Source organism: Dendrobium catenatum, unplaced genomic scaffold (assembly GCF_001605985.2).
Source record: "Dendrobium catenatum unplaced genomic scaffold, ASM160598v2 fragScaff_scaffold_133, whole genome shotgun sequence".
Lineage (NCBI taxonomy): Eukaryota > Viridiplantae > Streptophyta > Magnoliopsida > Asparagales > Orchidaceae > Dendrobium > Dendrobium catenatum.
In genome coordinates this window covers 3,529,145-3,550,069 of record NW_021318595.1, presented here as the reverse complement: position 1 = coordinate 3,550,069, position 20,925 = coordinate 3,529,145, and the positions used below count along the sequence as shown (strand labels likewise).

Sequence of the window (20,925 nt, the reverse complement as noted above, 5' to 3'; positions counted from 1 at the left end):
TATACTATCTTCACCATAGAATTAAGAAATGTAAGATTAGGTTTATGTGCAAATTGTTTTACTCCATTTAGCTAATTTGCTTCACAATACTCATGCTGGACCATAATACTCACCCCTTACAATCTTCCTCTATAGTTGTGTATGCCTATACCTTACATGTTTTTGATACTGATCATTTTAGGGTAACATAATCCAAAAGTAAAGATCGATATATTCTTGCAACCTTTAATCAATGATTTAAATTTATCATGGGAAGGAGTATGTACATATGATATCTCCACCAAACAAAACTTTATAATGAGAGTAGGATTACATTGGATAAATGATTATTTTCTTTTGTACAATATGCTTTTAGGTTGGAACACTTCCTGCAAGTTATCTTGTCCATATTGTATGGAATTTATAAAGTTATTTACTTTAAAGTGTTGAGGGAAGAATACTTTGTTCGACTATGACCACATTAATACCAATAGCATAATTAAGAAGAGCTTATGTCAATTAAAAGATCTTACTAAAGATGGGGATGATCAAATTGCAACTAATAAGAGTGATTTGTAGCTAGAGGAAGTAGATTTAAATATAGAGGAAAGACATGAGGAATCTGATTGTGGTAAAGATGTATATCTTATGGAAGTGAATCAGCAAATGATTAATAAATAGAATTTAAATGTATTTAATGATTTTTTAAAATTAATTAAGAATCAACAATTTATATTAATAATATGATTTATTTTTTAACATCATAGCAATAGTTACCTAGTTATTTTGTTATTGTTCTACTATGTTTTAATAATATAGTAGTACTTATAATTTATATTAAATATTAATTATAATTTATGTTGCTAATATTTTTTTAATATTCTTTCATAAATGGCTTCTGGTGATGAGTCTCATTAAGGATTAATCAAGTAGATTTTTGGTAGGCGTAAGAAGATGACTAGTGGCTCAACCAGTAAACTCATACGTATTGAGGGGAGCTCTTCTTCTATGCCTACTATTTAGAGTCAATCTAGCCCACCTTTACCTTCTCCTCTAACTAGTAGTAAGTAATTTTACTCACTCGACCCCTACTTTCCTTTGCTAGACACCACGCATAATACTCCCTTCTACCCTCAATACCCCCACCTTCTCATGGAGGCCCTCCCACTTATCCATATCCACCAAATATCCCATCATTATATCCTGCACCACCCCCTCATCCCTCTACAAGTGGACCTTCCACCCCAGTTGCAACAAAGCAGTTATCAGACTGGCGCATGTTAATTACACATGAGGGTGACATGTACTAATTTATAATATTCTTAACATGATTTTAAAATTTGATAAATATTTTTTCAACTAACATATTTTATGCAGGTTTCATCAGTTAAAGAAATAAACCCATAAAATATAAGATATCATGTTGAGCAAGTATGATGCTCCTTATATTTCATGGAAGAAAATATCAAAAGAAGTGTACAACATGTGGTTCAGAGAGTTTGACGTTAGTTATTATAAAAATATTCTATATTATATAATTTTTAATTAAGCTAAAAATATTCTATATTGCATGTTTTTTTATGTAGAAAGGTTTTTATTGGTTGCCCAAGCATAATGATGAAATTAGAAAAAATTTTGAGAAGCGTTAGTCATCTCGCATACGAGACATACTTACAAACATTAGGAAGTCACAAAATATTCTTACAAACATTGTATTAGTAAGAGTGCATGGGCTGAGCTAACTAGTGCTTAGGTAAGCTTATATTATACTAGGAGGGATAAGAATAGACATAATCAAGCTTCTAAAGTTGAGGGAATGGGTAGTTCTCTCCATACTAGGGGTTCAATTCCACATGCTAAGCATAAGCAATGTTTGATAAGAAATTTTAAATGATTTTAACAATTTACTATATTATGAATACTAATGTAAGTGTATTATAAAGAGAGTTATTGGGTAGAGAGCCGACCGCTATTGAGTTACATTATCATACCCAAAAGTGACAGAAGGACTAGCAATGGGTTGATGAGTGAGCAAGGAAAGCCTACGTGAGTATATAAGTTTAAAATTTTAAGTTTGAGTGTAAATTGATTAATAGTATGTTAGCTTTTATAGGAAGAGTATACACGACTTTGAGATAGCTAGGCTAGAGTAGGTGAGGAATTATCTAGAGGATCAACTAATTATTTTGACTATTGCATCTGGTCGAAAGCGATAGGTAGAATATAGAAAGGATAGGTATATGTTTTAGGCTTGCAAGCTTATGCATATGAGCTACAAACATCTGGTGGCTCTAGCTTTTAACAAGCATCCATGAGTCATTGTATGACCAACAGGTAGTTTCCCTTACAACAGAGCTAGACCATGTAAAAAATAATAAGCTAAAATGCAGATGTAGATGCACATGCAACAAAGTCAAATGTTGGATGAATTGCAGAAATTAAGGGAGTAGTTCAGTGGAAAGTAGCCAACATCAACAAGGGGAGGAGGATGATGAGATAGATTTTGATTAGATTTTTTTGTTACTAATGAACATTTCCTTTCTATGTTAGACATTTACTTTCTATGCTTCTATATTTTATTGTCTATTTTTTATTGTGCAATGAATTATGATTATTTATAAACTATTTGTTGAAACTATTTGTTGAGTGTTCAAAAATAGTTTGTAATCAAATATGTTTTTACATGCATATAACATTGGTTTATGTTCAATGTTTGAATGTGAATATGATATGTGTATAGTTTTTATGCAGGATTATTGTGTTATAGAAAACATGTGAGTGTTATTTTTTATTTATTATTCAGGTTTTTGGTGGATTTATGGCAGATTATCTGCAAAAAAATGGAGATATGATGAAATGGTATTGTATTTCTAAAAGAACAATTCTATTAGAAGTACTAACATATAAAATGCAAGAAAAAAATATAGGTTAGTTCTCGGTTAAACTTTTTGATGGTATATTTCATCCAAATATTTTGGCGAATAAATCATCGGGAATGCTAATTCGTAAATGATGAATATTTGTGCAAATATTTTTTTTACAATTTGATCAATAAATCAGCCGAAATATCTCTGGCAAAAAATTTCTGCCAAAAAAAGTTTCTTACACTCATTTTATCGTCTACTAGATTTTAGTCAATAATCTGCCAGAAATGCAAAATTTCGACAGAATTCCTCATTTTTTTACTGATTTAAGCAATTGGTGATAATAGGTTTTCTTGGAGTGCACAATGTCTAACACTCTTAGCTTAGTTTTGAGCAAACTAAACCTTAAATAATTAAGTTCCATAAATAATATTTACCTATAATTTTTTTTAGTATCAATTTATTTAATGCCTATAACATATTTTAACATATGGTCTCTAACAAAATGATGCGTAATATAATGTAGTTTTTTTAAAAAATTCTAAGTTAGATTTTTAGGAACATAAATGGCATTGAAATTATAACAAATAATAGATATGACATCCATTTGAAGACCAAAATATAGAAATTTTTGCTTCAACCCTAAGACTTAGGAAACATAGCTTTATAAGGTAATGTATTTTGCTTATATCGTGGATGGGCAATAGAATTTATTTTTTACTTGAATAAGAAATTATTGAATGTCCCAATGAATTAAAAGGGTCTTAATGTGCATTTTTTTATTAACTTTACATCTTACAAAATGTTGTTCTTAATATCCTACTAGATTAAATTTTATAATGATCCTAGTTTACCAAAACCCAAGTTTAATTACTTGTATGAGATGCTAGAAAAATATTTTTAATTGCAACTAAATGTGATTTTATGGTCTCCTTGAAAATATGCTCATAGGTATACACTTAAAGTTGACTAGTAGTAACATATAATTAGGATCCTATCATACCTTTTATACCTTTTTGCATGTATGTAGTTTCCACTGAGGTCTTTATCAAACCATGTAGAAGGTTTTGTTGGGTGTTTGATCTTTCGTATCCATCCATGTTAACAATTTGAATTATTTATTTAGCATGCTTTGTTTGACTCTAAAAGTTGGACACATAGACCACACACTATTATTATTTTAGTATTTGCTTGTTATGTTGTGATGTAAATCTTTTTCTATGAAAGTATATGTGTTGTATCATTTAATAAAGTGATGACAAAAGTATCATTTCCATGTTGATTGGAATTACCCTAAGGGTACTCAAGTACTTCCTATATGAACTGCTTAATTTTTCTTATCAATAGAATAAAACAGTTATTCAATTGAAAGTTAAAATCTATAGATTCAAGAAAAAAATTAATATTTAAAATACTTTGGACCTATGATATTTAAAAACGATTATTGATAATATTTAGAATTTTCATAATATTAGTGTGACTCAAAGTATAATTAATTCTCATCTCAGTCATGTTTATTGGAGCATTAGCTAAGATTTCTCAAAAGTTTAGTTTTAATATTCTTTAAGAACCCATAAGCCTAACCATAATATGCATGTGCATGGAAAAACTACATTTTAAATCCCCTAATTTCTCTTCTACACATCTGTGTAGGTTTTAGATTACACTATATTTTAAGTTTATGTAAGGCCTCTACACAAACTAAATTAAGTTGGTTGAACTATCATTAATTGATGCATGATATTATTATTATTATTTCTAGGGGAAACCAACAAAGGGGCCTATGCGTTGATTAAAAACAAGATTACAGGGTCCTTAAAGGGACCTCGAGCTTACTACTGCTTGCAAGAGCTACAAAGCAAAAAACCAAAAACCTATGAGCTCAAGATCCCTACTACACAGGAGTACAAAATAACCTAAGTACAATCTATGGTGCCCAAGAAAGGGCACCCAAAAAAGGAGACCAGCAAAGAAATGTCGATCAACATGAGCTCCTTGTCCAAAAAAGTATGAAATACATGGACCTGCACAAAAAAGAAATATGCAAAATAGAAAGCAGAGCACCAAATATATCCAAACAAATAATAAGCCCAAAAGGAGGTAGGAGAGCCACCTGTAAATCATATACCAACCAAAGGACTGCCAATAAATAGGAACCACCAAAGCCCACCACCCATAAGTACTGGCCATAGAACAAAAAACCAAATGGAAATAGACAATACCAACACAATAGGAAATAGAATAGCCCAACAATCTAAAAATAACCCAATAGAAAGTATCCAGGTAGAAGCAACTTCTGAGAAGAACAACAACAATAATACAAAGCCAAGAACCTAGCACATTAATAATAAAGGAGGTGGAGGACCAAACATTAATCCACAAGCTAAAGGATAGGCAGCTCAAGCAATGAGGGGACGGGCATATAGAGCTCAGGTTATAAGGAATATCACAAGAATCACAAGGCAGAACCTTATGCCGCTCCATCACACCAAAGAGCCCCAGCCAGCACCACCTCCCCTCCAAACTCCAGCGCAAACTAAACCGAAAGCTGCCAGGAAAAAAACACCCAAAAGCCAACACCAAATCCAACCCATCCAGAAGAACAACAAATCTAGTAGAGATAATCTAATACAATAAGCTTAGCTGGCTAGCAACAAGCCCGAACAGGAACAAACTCCTCATCTAGAACCCCACCAACCTAACCATCCAGCAACCAGAAGACCTCAACACCCCAACAACCAAAAGGCCAAACAACTATCCCCTCCAGAAAACCAACAACCCGAAGGCCCCACAAGTAACCAAAACTAGCACTGTCCGATTCAGAGGAAAGAGAGAAACAAAAAGGTTAAGCTTCAAAAGAAAATTATAATCAATGCTCAACCTAGTACACCCAGTAAGGCTCCAGCACGAGCACTCCCCACCAAAGTGAACTAGGATGAAAACATAACAAAAATTAAGGAAACCACAGCCAAGATAGTAGCCAGAAAATGCAAAAAAAAAACACCCCAACAAACGGCCAGGGAGTAACCCACAAGGAGAAAGAGCACCCATGCCACAGCAAGGTAGGGAAAAATAAGCCCCCATAAATCTGAATAGGAGACAACCGAAAAGAACACCCTCAACACCATAAGAACCAATAAAAAAATAAAGCCAGTGAAGGACCGAGAAGGATACAAAAGTCCCATGGCACCGAACCAAAAAACATGATAGCAACAAAATAGAAGTAAGAAAAGCAATAAGGTTAAAAATAAAAGGCAGCACCAAAAACACCACCACTAGAACACGAAGCAGCTATTTCTTAACATAAGATAATCCAATTTGGTCTAGATTAAATAGGTCTTTTGACACAAATAGGCAACTGAGAAAAAGCCAGCACAGTCATACCATTTAAATCATAACTTAAAGTGGCAATAGACTGAGAACACACATTCCCATCCTCCACAATGATAGAAAAAGAGCAGTTTAGGGTATTCAAGATATCCTTAATGTCCCTCCGAATGTAAAACAAAGAAGAAGGGAAAATCCTATCCTCCTTATGATTAATAAAATTGTAATCAAAGTAAGAGCCCACCTCTAACACCACATTACTGATATGAAGATTAGCATAGAGGATTAAGCCATGAAGTATGGCATAATAAAAAGCATAATTAACATCACCATTAGCAATCAGCCCTATAAAACCCAACAAGTAGATGCCATTATGATCTCTAAAGACACCACCACAACCAACAGTAGTGCCCAAACCACCACAAGCCACATTTAACTTAAAAGAATTAGTGTTAGGCTTCACCCAAGTAATACTCCTAGAAACCCTTTGACAGTAATTCACCTCCAAGTTAATGCCAAAACTGGAGGAAGCAAAAAAGAAATTCTTAAAATTATAAAAAAAATAATAAATTAGCAAAGAAAAGGGTAACCACCTCATCCTTAACTTTCTGGATAATTCTTTCATAATTCATATTAACCAAAAGATAAGTGCAGGAATAACATTTCTGACATGGCCTTTAGACTTGATAAACTAACAATCAAGCAAATTATAAATAGAAATCCTAGCAGAAAAGAAATTGAAATGAAAGATATCTTCAAAATAAGACCACACTTTAACAACAACGGGACCATAGATGAAAACATGATGCATATTGTCACAATGGTAACAACATTGGCAGTTAGAGGGTAAGATAAAACATCTACGCCTCAAGTTCTCATCCATGGTAATAAATTTATGTTATATTCTCTAAATAAACACAGAAACCGTAGAGGGGACGCTTTTATGCTAAATCATTTTAAAAAGCTTAGAAGACTCATTTTTAGCTCTAAAGGAATGCCAAGCATCTTTAACACTAAATAAACCATCTTTAGTGAAAGAAAAAAAAATAAAACATCCATGGAAGTAATGTTTAGAAGAATCTTTAAAATGAGCTGAATAATAAAGTCAGGGAGAACAACAGAAAGTTTTTATAGATTCCACCAATAATTAGAGAAGAAATTATTAACCTTCACATTATCAATGTAAAAAGAATTTAATAAAGAATCAATCAATTGGCCATTCAACCAACGATCTTGCCAAAAGAAAATATTTCCATTACCCAGGCCCCACATAAGAGCCTGCTCAACCTTCCATTTAACAGAATAGAGCCTTTGCCAAACTTTAGAGTGGCCAGTACTAGAACTACACAAGGTGGGGTGTTTACCACCACAATACTTGGCCATCATATAATTAGGCCAAATACTCACATTGGCCCTAAAGTTGTACCAAAGCTTGAAAGAAAAAGTGGAAGCCAAATCAAACATAGTTTTGCACCCTAAAGCCCCTTCTTGCAAAGTCCCAAACCATTTACCCCAAGACGACTAATGAATCTTAGCATTATTCCTAGAACATTTCCAAAAGAATTTATTAACAATTCTATCAATTCTATAACACACAATATTAGTAGGGAGGAGAGTTTGAAAACTATAAATCGAAATAGAGAAAAGAACACTTTTAATAAGAGTAAGATGACCACCTAAGCTAAGGAAATTAGAATCCTAAGAAGATAATTTGTTCTGAATCACAACAATTAAGTCATCAAAGAAAAAAGACTTCTTTCTCTCCTTATAAAGAGGAATACCCAGGTATTTTAAAGGAAAAAACTTTGATTAAAGCTAGTAACATTCTTAATAGCCACAATATGATCAGAAGGAATATTTTTAGATGATATAAAACTGCACTTCTGCTTATTAAAAGCCAGATCACTAACCGAATCAAAATGGTCAAAGAAACTAATAATCTTATTAATCATGTTCAATGAAGCATATGAAAACACAATGAAATTATCAGTAAAACATAAATGAGTGATTTTAATACGGCCAACAGTTTTGAAATAGAGACTAGGACTTTTATCAAAAAGATCCACAAGACCCCTAGAAAGGTAATCAACAACAATAATAAAAAGTGCAAGTGAAATGGGATCCCCTTGTCTAAGCCCATGAGAAGCCTTAAAGAAACCATGGCTCTTGCCATTCATAATAATGGAATAAAAAGGGCTTTCAGCACAAGTATTAATGAGGGAGATGAAATTATAATCAAAATCAAATAAGCTCATGATGTTATAAATAAAAGTCCGATTAACATTGTCATAAGCCTTAGCAATATCCAATTTCATGATCATATTACCACCTCTAACATTGACATCCAAGTCCTGACAAAATTCTTATGCCAAAAGAAAACTGTCAGTAATGGCACGACCTTTGACAAAACCCATTTGAAAAGGAGAAATAAGCTTAGGAAAAAACACATTTAACCTATGCATCAAAATTTTAGAAAGCAATTTATAAAAAATAGTACACAAACTAATAGGTCTAAAATCATTCCAAGAATTCATAGTATTATTCTTAGGAATAAGCACAATAGTAGTAGAAGAAAAAAACTTCAGAAAAGGATCACCTTTAAAAAAATTAGTGACAATAGAGAAAATTGATGCATGAAATTATAAATCTACTATAAAGCTAAAAAATGATTTGTAAATTTCATTAGTTTAGAGTAACAATTTTAGTTATATATGGATTTAAGGTTAAACAAAATAAGCCTCATTGAAATATACAAAATAAAAGTATTAGAGACAAGTAAGGATAAAAATTACCCAGAAATTTGATAATGTATTTATAAAATCTTAACTCTCCTTCTCCTCTGTGTAGGCTCATATTGGAATAACACAACATGAACATATAATTAGTCCCCCCCCCCCCCCCTTCCCCCCCCCCGGGCACCAAAAATAGCCTCACATACACACACACACACACACACACACACTATCCCATACTCCACTCCAACTAGCCAACCCCTGAAAGTTCATTAGGGATGTTAAGCCTTATAGAATTGGCCCAAGGCTAAATAAAAAGAGTAGTGAATTAGTAAAAAAGAACTTTAATAAAGTTACAAACCAAAAATCACACAAATAAAACAATGCGGAAGCAAATAATAAGAAAGAACACACCAGATTATATAGTGGTTCGGTCAACCTTGACCTACGGTCCACTCCTCGGAGGGACCCTCCAAGTATTGCACTAAAACAAGTGTCTCTCCTTTAGCCCCCATAGCTAGGCGGAGAAGCCCTTACAAAATCACTTCCACCTTCCCCGGTGCGGCGGAGTCGTTGGGTCCTTTGACAACAAAGAGATCTTCTTCTTTGGTGAACTTCCCTCGAGACAAGCCTTGAATCCGACGGTATTAAGGTGCAAGCCTGCCGGAGCAACCATGTGGAATCCCCCTCTACACCCCTTGAGTCCCCTCACAGGATCTTCTCCCTCTCTCAGACTTCCCCCGTTCTCACTCCCTTTTAAGCTTTCTTCTTTCAGAGTTTTCCCCCACAAAACGAAGCTACAATGGCTGTTAAAGACACTTACAAAGTGCCTTGTCATAGCTTAAATAGAAGAGCTAAAAACGAGCTCATTAATACAAGTTGCCAACTTTATCATCCAGGATGATAGACATATCGTCCTGGCCGATTAGTTCAAATATAAGGAAAATCGTCCTAAATATTACCCTGAAATGAAGCTGGCCGATGTCTAATCGGCCCGGACGATCTTGCAATTGGCCCGGACGAAATCACCATTAATTGCTTTCCTTAATTGCCAGAGAAATTTTAGAAAAATTGTCCTGGATCGTCCTGACCGATATTTTATAGTCTAGGCCGATCCACCAGGCTGATGTCCAAAAATAAGTAATTCCTAAATAAATCTGGCAGCAGTAACTTTTTGAATTTAGCCTATTGTGGCCGATACAATATCGTCCAAGACGATGTGTTTTGCATAATGACGGCTGCTTTAATGAGGATGCCCTAATTAGGATTTCTGCTTTTGAACAGATCGTCCCGGCCGATATAAATATCGTCCAGGACGATGTTATCAAAAAACAGTAAATTCTAGGGAACAGTCAGAAACTCTTATACATTACAAAGCATCAGGAGCCACAACAAATACAATAGACTCAAGAAAGGAAAAAGTGTACAAACTAACTCAGACCTAGTCTACCCAATCTTGAGCTGGTTCCAAATAGCAGTCCGATCGTGTGAACCTGAAATGTCAGTACATAAGGCAGTCGTAGAGAAATAAGAATGTTTGCAATCATCAAAATCATAAACCATAGATCCACAACAACCCCTTTGATGAGATAGAAGCTCACTTTTTATACATTTTTCAGATAGTTGAACTAATACCCTGAAGCTAATCTAGAAGTGCTACTATGCTGCAAAATCAACATGTCAATTCACCATTCATCACATCAATTCATTGATTCAACCATTTATAACTTACTTTCATGACTTTGTTGATTTTGCTCTACAATGCTTGATCTGGGGTTGAAGTGCTCCATATATACCAACTTGCTATTAAGATCTCCAATGAAATTTACTCCTTATACCACTGCAGTATTGATCACTTAGCATAATGATATTATGGGAAATATAGCAATGTGGCACTCTATTTATATTGGTGTGATGCTCCTTCAATTTGAGAATTTTTATCTTATTTCCTACATTAAAAAGATAAAATTAAAGAACCTTTTTTTAAATAGATGCAATTTATAAAATGCAAATTTCATTTAAAAAATCCCCCGATCAAGAAGTAGGAAATATGGAAAAAAGAAGAAAAAACAAACAAAATTTTAGTTTTAGTTTGGTCAACTTGACCTATGAGCACTCTCAAAGTCCTCTTCTTTGGGTATTGCACTAAAAAGTTAGTTTGGTCAATTTACTTACTATACCTATGTTCATTCCATACATAAATTTTTTAATTACAACCTCGCCATGTGAAACAGACCATATCTTTGCATCCAAATCTTTGCATCCATCTCATAAAGACAAATCAAATGTGTCCATTCAAGCTTGAATCAAATATCTTTTGATGCTTGTGGAGTAGAGAGAATATTAGGTCCTTTTCCTTATTAAATATAATAAGAATAATAAATTTAAAAGTCAAATAAAAAATCTAAAAATAATTGCATTTAACAAATCAAAAAATAAAATTTTAATAATTATAACTAATAAATTAAAATAATATATTTACATATTAGTATAAATATATTAAAAAGTTCATGCAAATCTAAATTCAAGCACAAATAATTTTAGTTCTTAATATAATAAAATATTGGCCATCCATTTCAAATTAATAAGGGCTTGATGGGTATTCTTTCCCATATAAACTTTACGGTTAATTTGGTGTCAACATGATGAAAAAAGTTGTATCTTTTCCTCCTTACAATAGCTTTCGTCATGGCCATCTAAATTTAAATCCATTGATAGAAATTTGTCTAGGAAATTAGTTAGGATATATTTTTAAGAGCTTCCAAGAGATGTGATATCAGCTCTTGAGTTATGGGCATCAAGGATCATATTTTCATTTCTTATTTTTTTTCTAAATCAAGTTTTACTCAAAGGGGAAGTGAGTACTGGTTCAAGAGGGCGGCTTAGTCAAGATTCACTCCCTCGTATTCTTTTTTTTATAAAGCAATAATTGCATTAAAGATAAAAAAGAGCAAGAAAACCAACTACAAACCGTCACCTACCGATTCCTCCTTCAATAGTTTAATAAATGAAGGAGGAACCTTATTGAGTACTAGATCATCCCAACAAAAAGAACCAAAGATGGCATAGTTAGCACATAAGTCTGCTAACTTATTCCCACTCCTATCTATACAATCAAAGATTACATAACTAAAATCTTTAATAAAAAAAAAATCTTCAATCTTATTCCCATCTTTTTTGTAAGAATTTTGAATGAACTTGATAACATTTGTATTATCTCCTTCTATTATCTCCTTCTATCATGATGCCTTTATATTCCATCATCCAATCTTTTATCATCTCTTTAATAGTCTTCATAGCAAGAAGCTCCAAATAAGCACTATCCCAATGCTCAAATGTTTTACCAAAAGCAAAAAGGAACCTCCCTTTGTAATATCTGAATACACCACCAACCCCACCTTTGTAGGAAGATAACAATGCTGCATCAACATTCACATTAATCCAATCGGGTGGAGGAGGATGCTAAGCTTTATCTAACAGCAAATGTGATTGGCATTCAACCGTCCCCAAGTGTTCCATTCGAAAGCTTTGTGAATAGCTGCATAATTGATAGATTCGAAAGCTATGAAAACTGCAGATCTATCAGTTTTCACATGGATAAGCTCATTCCTCCCTTTCCATGTAAAATAAACAATGTTGCATAAGATGTTTAACATAAAAGGATTTATACTCCTCATCCAGGTCCAGCGATCTTCAAAGCAGGAAGCAATTGGTATTATAAACCCCCATTGATTTAGAAGCAGAATAACCTCATTCAGTTTCTTACAGCTCACCGTCAAATGCTTTGTATCTTCTACTTTATTGCATCCCCTTGGACACCACTTGTTTGGTTGCAATCTTCTGTATGATAAGAAACTAAAAGTAGGTAAAGAGTTATTTAATAACCTCCACCATAATGTTTCCACCCTTGCATTCAGTTTTGCTTTCTTCAAACACCTCCAATACTTGTATTCTTCAAAATTCTATTTTGTTGTCAAACTAGCCATTACTGAAATACCCTTTCCCGAACCTCCTTGAATGAGCTCCAGCTCGTCTTCCTGACGATGTGAAAAAATTTGAACTTTACAAACCCTCTCTATTAGCTCATCTCCAAAATATTTCTTCATCTCAGCAACATTCCATCTTGCTTCCATAATAAAATCATTTACAGTTTCCACATGTTAAGGCTCTTGTCCATGATCCATATATCATTAAAGATATCAATTGACTCCCCATTTGCTATCTCCCATCTTACTATCTTCTTAAGACACCTACCTCAATCCTTGATTAATTTCCAAGTTGGTGAATAAGATTTCCTTCCAGCAGTTTGATCGCAGATTTTGCCATATTTTGGATAAAGACATTTATGCAACATAGAGTCTTTATCTTGAACTCCCTCATATTCATGTACACTAACTCCTCATACCTTTTTCCCATAGAATTATGCAAGCAGCCATGCCTCTCTCTCTATTTTTCATGTAAAGAGGTTGAATCCCTCAGCCTTCTCTCGACTCCAAAGGCCACATAAAGTTCCCATCAAGATCAAACTCCAAGCCTTACTTTCCCTAGTTCTCTCTCAATCTCATGAGAAGCCATCTAATTCCCTATTATTTGTAGATCTGAATGATCATACCATCTACTCCAGCCCTCTTGCTCGACAACCTAACAGGCTAAGCTGGAGATCTCATCAAGTTGATCAGCTCAGTTCTAATTATCATACCACCATCCTAAGCCATCTCTAACTAACTAGATCAACCAATGTGCATCCTTAATGCCGTTGATTATTATTACCAGTATCTCAATTATATCTCTCCCTCGTAATCATGATAGTTCAAGCAAGAAGGGGATGGTTACTGGTTTCTCTTGGCTAGCCTTCCATATCTCTCACCTACAACACTCTAAGAATGGTTGCTTATGAATGCAACCAATATATGATGATATCTATATATGAAAAATTATTCTTAGAAGATAGTAATGAATACTAATGTCATGAAATGTGATTTATTCAAAGTGATGCATGATTCTACTTTCGTATCCTAATATTCAAGCATTGCAGCTATTGTGGTTAATATGTTTTAGCTCTTCCTATGTTCATTTCAGTACTTTGTTCTTATTAGTTTGTACAAATATAAAAATATATGTTTGAGATTAATTGCCCGTAAAATGAAAGCTCTTCTTTAGAAAATAAATGCCATTTTTTATTTTAATTTGTGTGAAAATCTATAAATCATCTTTATTTAATCTTTATAATTTAATAAAAAAATCAAATCTAGATTGCCTTGTGTATATAAAAAGGCCTTAGAAATGGAACCACTTAAAGTTGTTTATTTTTTATGTGATTGAATTTTGATAGAAATTTGAAGATAATAGAAAAAGGAATGAAATATTCAGTTCTATTTTATGTTTCTTGTTAATTACATATAAGAGATTAAGTTATAACTTTAAAAACATTAAAAGCTTTAAAATTTGTATTTATATTTCCTTCACATTAAATTGATTCAATGAAATAGAAGTAACACCTTATATCTTCTAATTTTGACATACATAATAATATACCTTGATTGATGGAATGATGATTTAAAACTATCAAATTAACTAGTTGAATCAATGATTAGATTGAAGTAGATATATCTTCTCTCATAATAATTATACTTTATAGCTAGTTAACTCAATGAAATAGAAATAACTTCTCTTACAATGACTTATGCTATTAGAAATGAGAAAACAAACAGTAATCCTGACACATATCAACATCTATAAAATACCTTTTTAGGGAATACAACTCCTGACGATGGTCCAGGAATGTGTTTTTGAGCATTTGGAAGTTTGTATATTGCACAACTGAGCAAAACCAAAATCATAAATATACTTCTCATTGCAGCGAGATGTTGGATAAGTGTTTGTAAGCTACTTACATGACTTGTTTGTCCAATATATCTTCCAAACCTTTAAGGGAGACCTGAAGACTGGTGGACATAGATCCCCATTATAAAGAGATAGATATCCATTCACCCACCACTGCTAATGAAAATGAAGAAAATTGAATACAAATTTGAATACAGAAACTGCCACACAAAAGTAGCCCAATAGTTATATTTAGGGAGCTATCTTGAATCTGATTTTGTTTATCCATTTCCATCCCAACATCAATATTAGGTTCATCATTTTGAGGAAATAAAATTTTGGCTCCATCTTTGGTAATTTTAATAATTTTATGTTGCGGATGAGCCACAAAACATTCATTGATTAAATGTCCATGAACCTTATAATGAGAGAAAAATTTCAAAACATTTTCAAAAACAACCTTTGCAAGTACCATGATTTTTGGGATCCAAGCCAAATTTCTTTAGGATGTTTCTTAGAAATATTTAATTCAACCATATATGGGCTACACATGGATGTGATTGAGAGGCAGTGGCTTGGTTTGATTGTAAAGGCCTCCTAAAAAATGGAACCCAAAGTATGTAAATTATGAGAATTAAAAAAAATGTAAATGAAGATTTGGGAACAAAATCCAAATCAAAACTATCGGTGATTCCTCTTGAATGTTGAAGTAAAGAGTCTTTTTCAAAACACGCATCTAACAATTGTTAATATAATAAGATCTTCTAGAAAACACATGTCTTTAATCAAGATCAATAGATAACTATATAGAAATATTTCTAAGATCAAGCAAGCCGATAGAAAAAAAACACTAAAAAGTTTTCAGTTCCCAATGAAAATATGAATCATGTTAAGATTATGTCGTCATATGGAAAACTTCCCAACTAAAGTAAATTGATAAGGAGAAGCTAGTTTCATAATATCATGCTAGAAAACCTTTAACATAACCTTTCGTAAAGGAGAAAGTCTGATTTGTAGAGGAAGACGAGCTAGAAAGAACATTGCAAAAGGACCATTTTTTAGGTTTAGCAAATTTACCATCCTCATCTAATAAACCTGATTTGGATACAACTGGAGATGTAGGAGGATTACACCATGGATTTGGTGGAGAAGACGATGTTCAGGAGCCAGTTGTCCTAGCAAATAAATATAACTGTGTGCAGCTAGTTGTATTGTTTGAATATATCTTAGGTTTATTATTAGTGTAAGTTATCTACATTATTGGATTTAATTTATTGAAATGTCAAGAGAATTTTATGTTCAAATTAAAGTTTTAGTACCTTTAATTTTTGGAAGTTCATTTTAAGTTGAATTTTAATTATTAAGGTTGATTGTTAAGAATATTTATTTAGGATATTTTAATTAATCATTTTTAGTCCTCAGATTTTTTTAATTTAATGATTTATTAAATTTTTGATGATTTATTAATTTTAAATTATTTATTGAATGTTTAATTAAATTATTTATTTTAATTGATATATCATTTGACCTTTTTCAATTTCATTTGGGATTTATACATTTAGATTTTTATGAATTTTTATCAATCTTTCCAATATTTTGCTTAGTCGTCTACATTTATTATTATGTATTTATAGCTTTAATATTTATGTTAATTTTTGTTGTATGTTATTATTTTTTATGTAATAAGAAAACTATGATTTCTATAGAGCCCTATGGTTGAGAGGTTGCAAAAGATAATAAGTGTTTTGGACCTTAAGGCTATCTATGTTTTAAGAATACTCACATATACTGGAGTCAATGTCTGGTGATACCCGACCATAGCACCTCTACCTGGTTTGATAGAGGCGACTGACTTATTTCATTTCATTTTGTTCACTTGATCGGAACCATTCCTCGCAGTTCATGCAAACAAAGAAAATAAAGCAGAGATTAGAAGCACATTTAACAATTAGAATTAAAATAATTGAAAAATATTATTTAAAACCAAACATACCTTTTTTTGAACTTACACACAGATTCAGTTGATTGCCTTTTGACTTTTTCACTTTTGAAAGAATATTGTATATCTTTTCAAAATTCACCCCAAGACACAAGAAAGAGGAAGAAGGAGAAGGAGAAAGAGAAAGAGAGAGATTAAGAGAAATAGAGCTTTCGCTTCTAAATAATCACCAAAATCCATCACTCTTTAGCACAAACATTTTTACTTTTCAACATACACATTCACTTCTGCTCATTTATACATTACGCTTTCACAATTCATACACTTACAAAAAAATATACTTTTCACAAACGCTTCAATTTTCAACAATCATATATTTTAAAATATCATTCAACCTACACACCTCACTTTCAACACAAGCACTTTAACTTTCAACAATTTTATACTTTAGAACATTATTTAACATACCCACACTTCATTTCTCACAATCCAAACTTTCTTTTCATTCTTCTCACATTTTACTTTTCAACACATACATTTTATTTTTCTCAAATACACATGTTTCTCTACCAAAATCCACACATTTCAACATTCGAAAGTTCACACACTTTACCCCACAAAACATTTCACATTTCATCTTTCTCACACAATACCTTTTCAAAATCCACATAATTTACTTTTACCACATTTACATATTTCACTTTTACAATTCATACATTTGCCAACACACACTTACACGCTTCACCTTTCCAAAATTACTATATTCAAAGTTCATACATTTCACACACATGTCACTTCCATAATCAAGATTGACTAAATGTACACATACACTTTTTACCTTCCATATCAACACTTATATCAAAATGTAATCATGAAAAATAGTATTTGATGACGTTTCATTCTTCCCAAAGAATCATGCATCTCTTTAATATAAAGCGTACAACCTTCACATAGAATTGCATGTCCATGATTGTGACCTATTGAACTTGCATTTGCATCTAACATTAAAGCTCAACAAAAAATAAGAATTTATCCAATCATCAAGATACCTTTAATACCATCAAAAATGCATGAAATCAAGCCGATTATTAGTGAATGAAAATATTTCATAGGATGAAACATACAACAATAACGCTTACTTTTAACAAACAAAATTCTCCATAAGCAAAACTATTGACTTGAATTTTTTAGAATACCTTGTAGCATCTTTCAAAATCTCTCATAAATATAATTCTTTCAAAGACAAATAAACTTTTGAACGTCACATATTACTTTAAAATATTCAATACATGAATGCATACAATGAATTTTAAAACTCTATTTGCAGTAACTTGAAACCTATATTGATTTCAATTTGTAGCCACCAAAAATAAACTATAAAGCTTTTATCAATAACAAGAATGCTTATCTAATGATAATTTCCACTCAATGCATATGTGTCGAATGCTAAATAAGCAATGAAAATAGACACAAATATTACTTCTTTCAAGCATCCATATCCTTTCAACGTGACTATAAACTCTAGCATGGCATGTAGTGATTTTATAATTCAATTACGTATATAATCCCTCGAATAATTTCTCAAACCCTTGACCATCGCAAATATGCAAACTATTGAATCATGTTTGTGCATACAACCACTTCGATATAACCATTGCTATCATTAAAAAAATAAAAAGAAATATGGTTTTCTTACATCATAAATTTTCATTTAAATATCTAGATTTTAAAATATGCATCCCATCACATCTCCTATTTTCAATTAAAACACAAGATGGATTTCATTCCTTCTTTCTCTTTCAATTCCAAACAGAACTCTACAATAGAGTTATATCAAAATAAAAAATTAGATGCAACCATTGGCGAGAAGAATAAAAAAGAAAATATCTCCTCGATCACAAGAATAAAACTACAACTCCTCATTTATCATTTTTTTATAACATAAACCAATCGAAGATTTATTCATTCAAATAAAATGCCAACACCAATGTGCTTCTAGATATTATTTTCATATGCAGATTATAAAAACTTATCAAGAAACCTCTCAGATTTTTTTTTTTTTCTTCTATTTGTTTTTTAATCTGAAACCTAGATCCTCAAGCATTAAATATTTAAGGAAAGAGGCAACGAAGACTAACCTTGCCATTTTAAGCATAGGAAATCATTGCAATAACCCACTTATTGTTGTCTTTGGCCAACCAAATCGCAGCAGAGAGGGAGACGGCTTCGCCTAAGGGTTCCGCCTCGGGCTTCTTCGGGCAAGAGAGACGAGAGAAGAGGAGGGGGATTTCGCCTCTGGGGTGTCATGCGAAGCAGAGAGGACGGGAGAGGGGGCGAGGGGGTGATAGGGCAAGGGATTGCGAATAGAGAGCCGAGAGTCTTTCGCGAATGGGGGAGGAGACGGGTGGGTTTTCGCAAATTAGAGAGGAGATCGGGGGGGCAGGGGGGGGTTGAACCGGCCTGAACCGAATCCTATCCCTCTCTCAATTCAAATCGACGGCTAAGATTGATTCATGCCTTAAAAGAGGGATTTAAGGGCTAATTTCTTTTGAAAGGGAATCTTAATTGAGAAATAATTTGGAATAAACTTAATTATTTAAATAATTATTGTGTTGAAGTTTAAAATTAAGATGGCTTTAAATGAGTAATTTTATCTTTTTTTGCTGATTTTATTTTAATTGAGTCAAGAATAACTGATTTAGTCTGAATTGTGTTAAAATTAGGTAACTTTTAATTTATGTGATGTCGATCAGACCGAAACGAGTTCAAATGGTGTCTGATTTTATTCTGATTAAATATAAATTCGGTGTAAATTATCTCGTGACAATTTAGGTTGAATTAGAAGGTTGAATTAACACTACGTCAATGATATCCGCCTAAGAAAAATTCTGAAGATGACGTCTACATTAGATTACAAAGACCTAGTCACTAAGAATGAGCACATGAAACATTGACCTCGAATAATGAGGTCAACATCAAACTTTATTCTTTTCCTAATTGGTAGTTGAAATTTCAAATCCTTGATCATAGATTTTTAAATCAAAAGAGGTCTTGCTACATGTGATAACCCCCAAGGATCTAACTTGGAAGAATTATTCAGTCAATCCTTTAAATCAATCTTCTATCAGAGCTATCTATATTCATCAATCAGTATTAAACAGTCTAACAAAAATTCTATAATTTAAATCATCATGTAAACATTTCTATTCATTCCCAAAAGTCATTTACAATACTCAGGAACTTCAACAAAATCATAATCCATCCAGTCCTGAGTACAAAAGAATAACTATAACAAAAGGACATAAATCTGAACAATCTTGATCAGCCTCACACTTCTGCTCCCTTGCCTTGACCTGAAATCATTAACCACATATAATGAGATTAAAAAGCTCAGCAGGTCACTAAATACCTACAATTGAAATCAAAACACGGTACGAAAGCAATATGCATGTCAATCAATCAAATCAATATCAGTCACTTACACATGATCATTAAGTCAATGTAAAAATAGGAATAGTACAGAAATAGTAATCAATACAGAAACATATGAATCCATAATCATCAGTAAAAGAATCAATAAACAGTATAAAAGTTTGTAAAGCTAAATAAATCACTACGTGTGTCAAATATCTACAGTAGTCGTCGTATCTATAACACCAATCATTTTAGTAGACTAATCATCGTATATAAAATCTCAGTCAAATCATTAAAGAAATCTTCGTATCGATAATATCAATCAAATCAGTCAATAAATCATCGTGTCAATAATATTAATCGTATAAAGAGAATTTATCGGTTCAATAATATCAGTCGGTATAAAACGTCAAATTAATACTATCATTCGTGACTGTTGAAATCAAACAAATGCAGTAAAACTGTATCAAAACGTACACTTATAATTCAAGTTATTCAATATCACGTGCTCAGTAAATCACATACAATCCAGTAATTATATCAAGTGTTTAGTGAATCACATGTCACTTGCTCAGTATATCACATGCATAATGTCAGCACAGTGAATCAATAGTATCAATGCTTGTATCAGTATCAATAACAATCCAGTGACATGAACAGTAATGCTATAATCATGAAATCGTGTAGTAACAGTAAATCCGTACAATATCAATAAAACCGTACAGTAACGTTAAATCCATTTAGTATTAATAAATGCGTCAGTATAAGTAAACTCATACAGTAGTAGTAACAATACTGCCAAACATGCAATTAAGTATAGTAGTCATACAGTGCAAGTAGAAGCACT

At 32.4% G+C, this 20,925-nt stretch overlaps 1 protein-coding gene across 11 annotated transcripts in view; it reads right to left on the bottom strand.

The window, feature by feature from the left end:
* The window catches only part of LOC114580818, a 41,533-nt gene extending 22,438 nt beyond the window's left edge, over positions 1-19,095 (bottom strand). The window contains exons 1-4 of one of the 11 annotated variants that reach the window (XM_028699498.1): positions 16,509-19,095; positions 14,797-14,902; positions 14,647-14,722; positions 4,605-6,691 (exon numbers count right to left, since the gene is read on the bottom strand). In XM_028699498.1, the coding sequence (XP_028555331.1) occupies positions 6,172-6,691; positions 14,647-14,722; positions 14,797-14,902; positions 16,509-16,544 (738 nt within the window). In that variant the 5' untranslated portion in view covers positions 16,545-19,095 and the 3' untranslated portion in view covers positions 4,605-6,171. The other 10 variants (XM_028699501.1, XR_003702404.1, XR_003702406.1 and 7 more) reach the window with 10 other exon arrangements.
* Positions 19,096-20,925: the final 1,830 nt, after the last annotated feature.